We start from the raw sequence: 6,453 nt of genomic DNA, 5'->3' as shown, positions 1-6,453 counted from the left end.
CGAAACTTTAAAAACAATATTCCACCTATCAAATAAAATTGTGCTAGTACAAGTTTTTTTGCATGCATACACAAAGGTGAGTGCAACACACTGTTCGACTAGCTTAATGAATTTTGATCTTCAATAACACAATGCAACTACATATTGCAGCGGCAACAAAAGTTGCTCAACTTGAATCCATGAGTTTTATGTTGTAGACTTTGTAACAGCCCACATCGTACAATGCAACAAAAGAGTTCGGGGCAAAATCAAGTAAAGGAAATGTTCAGATATTATAATCCATAAGATATCCAACAAAAATACATACATCAAAAATAAAAGCACAAGCACATATTCCAAGTTTTTCATACAATACATATATATTATTATTCAATAGACCACCAAATTCTAGTTTCTGTCTCTTTAAGGTAAGTACATTCTTAATAGCACTGATGCCCTTTTTATCAATCAGTAATAGGCCTTCCGAGGATTACCCTGCAAATCAGCACATTAAGTTAGGAAACACGAGTTGAGCTTCTAAAACCGATTTTCTTAGAAAAGAACTCATTCGTTAAGTTACATTTCTCCAAATTGTTCAGTTAATATTAGTATTAATATTTAATATTAATATTTATATTAACAACTATAACTACAACTTCATAATTGAAGAGAGCAAGAGAAAAAATTTCTTACCAGGGGATTTGGTCTGTGTTTGTAACCGAGCATCATACGTTTTTTATACTGCTCATATATATCATCATCAGGTGTTACTTCACCTGGTTTTGAAGCCCCAACACCCAAGTTATCTTTCTTCACGCTACCAGCCATTATTGGATCAGCTATGCCGCTACTCGAACTTCCAAGTCCTTCCCCTGTAAGTCGTTCATGAATTTTGTAAATAACCAATGTATGTACTAAATATGATATCAAAACACTTTGTTTTTTCTAAATAATTTCATCTGCAGTCTTTATACTATCAATACTGATCTGTCTAAGGTCTTTTCTCAAAAGAACTGAACTTTTTTCAGCAAAACCTTAAAAGAAAAGATATCATGACCTATTTTTTTAACTAATTTTACAAAACCAAACTTCGGATGCTCAGTTTATCGGAAGTTACGATTTGATTTTAAAAGTGTTCAAACGTGTAAAACATGTTTTGTGCTCACAACTTAAACACAAGCCTGTATATATAGATACATAAAATCTATATTTTGATATAAGCTAGATGGTTGTAAGCACTTAAATCATTTAAGGCCACGTTTCGTTCCATTTAACCCGATATGGCCAGTTCTATTTAAAGTAAGTTGAGTATATATTTTTAGCTTTATCCATCAATCCAATAACAAAAAATTAAAATCTCAAATGAATGGGGCTAAAATTGCCACATCTATGCTAAATAGTTTTTTTTTCTTAAAAAAATCAACTCGGAATGAGTAAGACTCGGGTATTGATATAGATGGAGACATAAAAATTCATTTGCATCCAAATTAAAACCAGTACCCAATTCCCTTAAATCTAGAATGCATGTAAAATAGCATATCATACATATAGTTAACGACATAGCCTAAATAGAACATATAACTAGCCAATTTCATGAAAACTGGAAAAACTGATTATACGGGAAAAATGAAAGTTAAAAAGACAAAAAATAATACCTTCTTTCCAACCCATCTTGGACAAAAGCCTATGGCCAACGTTGTCAGCCTGGATTCTTGCTTTCTCTGCAGCTTCCTTAGCTGCTTTCTGTGCAGCAACATCATTACAGCTCGCCATGAACTTATCAAGCTCTTCAAGAGGTATATAGTCACCCATATGATGACCCCTTTTACCAGAACCTATAGAGATAGAAAAAAAAAGTGAATTATAAGAAACACAATTATGTAAAAGACTGATAAGAAACTTAGAAAAAAATAAAAAAGCAAAGACAGGTTATCCACAATATAAACCTTGTTGAAGAGAAGCAGGAGGGGGCATTTCGTCTTTCGAGTATTTAGGCTGTCTTCTCTTTTCTTCTCGTGCAGCCTTTTTCATATAATATTCCATCATAGCTATCGGGTCTGAAGCAGATGGAGCATTGGTTTCACCTACAACAAGAATTGTCATTTTACAGCCATCAGCTAATTTTTAAATTTGTAAAAGAGTTACCTTGTAGATTTGCATAAAGATTTTCACATTACAAGCACTACAATATACTAAACGTGTTTGATCTATAACACACACCAATAGTTACAGCATACGTGCAACGTATCCTGTAAAAGAACATGAAAAGAAAGAAACATGAGAAATAATAATAAGTTACCATGATCAGATTGCGCACTGTCTGTAGCATCGTATAAAGCAGAAGCAGGGGTCTGATAATTTGGATGTGGTTGATGTGACCTTTGAGAACTACTGTTTAAAGTAGGCTTGGTAGTACCTGTTGCAAAAAAAGGTTGTACAACTCAAGATGTGCAATAAGTAATAATTGCTCTTGTACAACTCAATAAACAAATACTATAAGAATTACAATGTATATGACCACTAACATTTCAATCATAGGCACAATGTCCAATTGTATACAGAATTTATTAAAAAAAAAAAAAAAGTCAAAACTCTTCAAAAAGTGGACTCTTAAAAGTTTTATTGTCTAATACATGACTGTCAAACTAAGAGTATTACAGTGAGACCATTTCAACCGGGAGTCTTATCCAAATATAGATAGTATGTCCTATACCCGGCATACATTTCGGTTTAGCAAAAAATTACATGTATAAATAGCATTTAGGGCTATCGCACAAACCTGTATGTGTTATTTGAGAGCCCATAGTTTGTGCCAGAGCCTTTTCCTCTTCATTAAGTAGGTACTCATAATATTTGTAATCAGCACAGCTTTCATCAAACAAGAATCTGCAAACAAATCAGAACATCATCTTTTAGATATTTTCTGTTCTCAGCACATCAATGTCTGTTTCTATGTACATACATATAGATCCAACTTTATTTAACCACCCTAAAAGTATATGTATATGTGTGTGATACTATACATGTATGTATAAACAAGCTTACAAGCATCTAGTTATAGTTGTTGTAACTGTAACAAACTTACTTGAATGGGGTATCTCCAGGGTTCTTTTGACGTGTGACATGCTCAATCTGCTTTCCATTTTTGGCAACAAAACTTGCTAATCTTTCTGCAGCCTTCTTTACTGCGGGATCACTTGGACATTGAGGTGCTGCATTTCACTTAAGAACCGATTAAATCAAAACAATGGAATCGGAATCTAAATTATTCTTGTAGCAGGCTGCCACAGATTCCAAATCTGTCATTCAACATCTCCTTCCATCAATGTAGACACATGTAATATGTATTAGCTGCATTCATCACACAAAAGTAATTCAAAAATGTTTTGTCCTCTTAACACCATTTTTTAGATAATCTCTTACAAATACTTTTCACTTTACAAAACTGAGGACTTTCACCAACTACTAACACATGAATAAGCTGCACAATCATATATTAGTTAAAATAAACATAATGAGACATAGGTTGAAGAATATAAGAAGTAATTACCAACAACTTGTGTTAATGTCTGATCATAAGAATCAAATTGATCCAACTTTTGCCTTTTTATTGATCCCCCAGCTGATGTTTTACCAGCATCCTTCTCATCTTCTTCTTCCTCATCTTCACTTAGCTTGATAGCAGGTGCTACAAGCTTTGATTTTTGTTTCAGGCTAAATGCAAGTTTGCCAGATGAAGGAGTCTTATTGTTTTTGCTATAATTACTAGCTTTAGAGCCACTAGTACTTATAACGGGCTTGGGTTTAGGAGACTCAGATACAGTTAGATCATGTCCGAGATCCTTAGCTTGCTGAAGTTGTTTGAACCTCTCCATGAATGAACCATCATTAACAAATAGCCTTTCTTTCTCCATTAGATTGAGCCTAGAATTACTTTCTGTTTATAGAAACCACTGATTCACAAGTAAGCTTACAATATACAGAGTAATCAGAAAATGAAGTGCAAGTGAACTTGCACATCCCATAGTTTAAATAACATGCAGATACATGCTTACACAAATGTAAATAGTAACACATACAAAGCATACATATTTGTAGACCTTTGAACAATTAACACACAAAACAGTTTTATTCTATCAAATGACAGGTCTAAGTTTCACTTTTAGGGACCAAACGAAGTTCATAAGAACCGAGATCCAATTAGTCCAAGTACCAAAGGGTCAACCGAAAACCCCTATGTAGTTATAAATTTACATATTATTAAAGATCATTGACTCAAGTTTCTTGAAGATCACATATATAAGTTATTACCTGACAAACATAAACATGTAAAAATGCACCAAACCGTTGGTTTATGAAAGAAACATCCTGTAACGGGCCGTTTGGCTCACGGAATCCAATGGGATTATTCCGGCGGAATTCGAATTGTATTTAGACAGGACGCGTGTCTAAATACAATTCCAATTCCAATTCCGCCGGAATACAATTGGATTCCGTGAGCCAAGCAGGGCCTAAGAGTACATACCTAACCCTAATTTCTCACCTAATTACCTTAGCAAACTGATCTCATGGCAATTGCTTATACTGGTCTGTTATTTACACACTTCTTAATACGATGCATGAACCTAATTTCAATGATTTAATTACTTGACTTACAGCCACATCAATAAACTATGAATAATTTTTGGAGAAATTAAGGTTGCGAAAACTTCAATAAATTGAAAATATGATAAAAATTCAACCGTAAAAACATAATCGTAGGAAATCATACGTCCAATCATATGCAATAAACGATCAAATTTCAACTCGATTACTCAAATTGCATTAGTTACACGCAACTAAAAAAAAAAAAAACCCTAATAATTGAAACTGACGGATTAAACAGTGCAGAGATAATGAATCAGACAAAGATAGATTCTGAATTCAATGATAATTGATATTCTAATTGAAATAAATACAGATTATGAATTGAAAAACATACCTATTGATTTGACAAATTTGCGGGCGGATCAGGAACGTGTGACAATGAACGGATGATTTGTGCGCTGTTTGTATCAATTTTAGTTTATATGTATTCCTTCATCTTCTTTTAATTTACATTCACCGTCCCTGTACTTTTATAGAATAGTTAGAACGATTGTAGCATTACATGTGCAATGCTACGAACGGAATGTTATGATCGTACGAAATTATACTTTCTCCGTCCCACGTTAATCGTCCACTATTCTATTTCAGAATGTCTCAGATTAATAGTTACTACTAAATATGAAAAGTAAATTTAGTCAAGTTTATCATATTATCCCTCATCAATTAGTTAAACTAGTTTTTTGCCCGCGCATTCGCTGCGGGTTGGTTTCGAAAAAAAAGAGGTATTGTAGCTACAGTAGCGGGTATTCAGGTCGGGTTGGTGGAGCGGGTCAGGGGATCTGGATGGTATTAGGTTAGTGGTTTGGGAGGTGTTGGGCAAATCATGTTTTAAAAAAAAAAAATTACTATTAACGCATGGTGTCAACCAATCATAGGTTGACACCATTTACCACAATTAAATATATGTATAAATTACAAAAGTAAAAGAGTTTTCTAATTAATTGATGGAAGGTAAAAATGTAAAGTAAAGAAAAAGTAAAGAAAAAGGTACTTGTGACAGTCATTTTTTCTTTTTTGAGTAAAAGGTACTCACCTGGTAAATATATTAATAATAAACAAAAAATGTTACAATGAAGCAAAAAAAAAAAAAAACATTCACTTTTTCTTAAACTATGTGATTTTTGTGTGGGAACAATTAATCTGGGACGGATGAAGTATATCTTTTTAAATCTTTTTATCTGTTCTGTATCGTACTTAAAAAAATTGTAAAAAACTCCGTGAAATCCACTAAATCGACATCTATAGTTTCTATTAAATTTCTATAATGATGATTTCATTATAAGGCTAATTCTTTTGTTAAAAAAATCAAAAAAACAAAAGAAAAAAAATCTAAACATGGTGGGTGATGTCGTTAATCTAAATAATATTGAATTAAAATTAAATCTTATTAATTAATTATTATTATTAAATCTTATTAATAATTATTTTAATTATTAAAATTAAATAATTTGGAATTATTTTAATTAATTATTTTGAATTGAGTATGAGAAAGTATAAAAGCTAGGCAGAATGACCAATTCTAAAATTATATTTTAATTTACACTTTTAAAATAAAATGACAACCAATATTATCTCTTATGATTGAATATGTATTGTTTAATTTAATATGCATTTTAAGTGTTTGATGAAATGTTCAGCTGATGAGTTTTTTAGTCGGACTCTGTGGTTCTACGGGTCATTAAACTAAATGACTTTAGCATTTACGTTCACTTAATACCTAAAACATATCATTAAACTGTTTCGTTTAAACAAATCTGTGATTCCACCGCTCATTTCACTAGTAATTTAAGATTCCATAATTTTTCCCTAATAATAATTAAATTAAAG

At 32.1% G+C, this 6,453-nt stretch overlaps 1 protein-coding gene across 3 annotated transcripts; it reads right to left on the bottom strand.

Annotated features, from left to right (window-relative positions):
* Nucleotides 1-218: 218 nt before the first annotated feature.
* Nucleotides 219-5,077, bottom strand: LOC139846673 (SURP and G-patch domain-containing protein 1-like protein). 3 transcript variants are annotated; one of them, XM_071836158.1, is made up of 9 exons: nucleotides 4,961-5,077; nucleotides 3,530-3,916; nucleotides 3,065-3,191; nucleotides 2,759-2,865; nucleotides 2,279-2,395; nucleotides 1,926-2,063; nucleotides 1,635-1,814; nucleotides 673-851; nucleotides 219-474 (listed from the first exon to the last, which is right to left on the bottom strand). In XM_071836158.1, the coding sequence occupies exons 2-9, from the start codon at nucleotides 3,891-3,893 to the stop codon at nucleotides 448-450; spliced, it is 1,239 nt and encodes a 412-aa protein (XP_071692259.1). In that variant the 5' UTR covers nucleotides 3,894-3,916; nucleotides 4,961-5,077; the 3' UTR covers nucleotides 219-447. The 3 variants fall into 3 exon arrangements, with proteins under 3 accessions (XP_071692259.1, XP_071692261.1, XP_071692260.1); XM_071836160.1 differs by having other exon boundaries at nucleotides 3,530-3,932; nucleotides 4,961-5,008; XM_071836159.1 differs by lacking the exon at nucleotides 4,961-5,077 and having other exon boundaries at nucleotides 3,530-4,820.
* Nucleotides 5,078-6,453: the final 1,376 nt, after the last annotated feature.

The sequence above is a fragment of the Rutidosis leptorrhynchoides genome, chromosome 5 (assembly GCF_046630445.1).
Source record: "Rutidosis leptorrhynchoides isolate AG116_Rl617_1_P2 chromosome 5, CSIRO_AGI_Rlap_v1, whole genome shotgun sequence".
Taxonomy (NCBI): domain Eukaryota; kingdom Viridiplantae; phylum Streptophyta; class Magnoliopsida; order Asterales; family Asteraceae; genus Rutidosis; species Rutidosis leptorrhynchoides.
The sequence above is the reverse complement of the archived record's forward strand: the minus strand, read 5'-3'. Positions and strand labels throughout refer to the sequence as shown.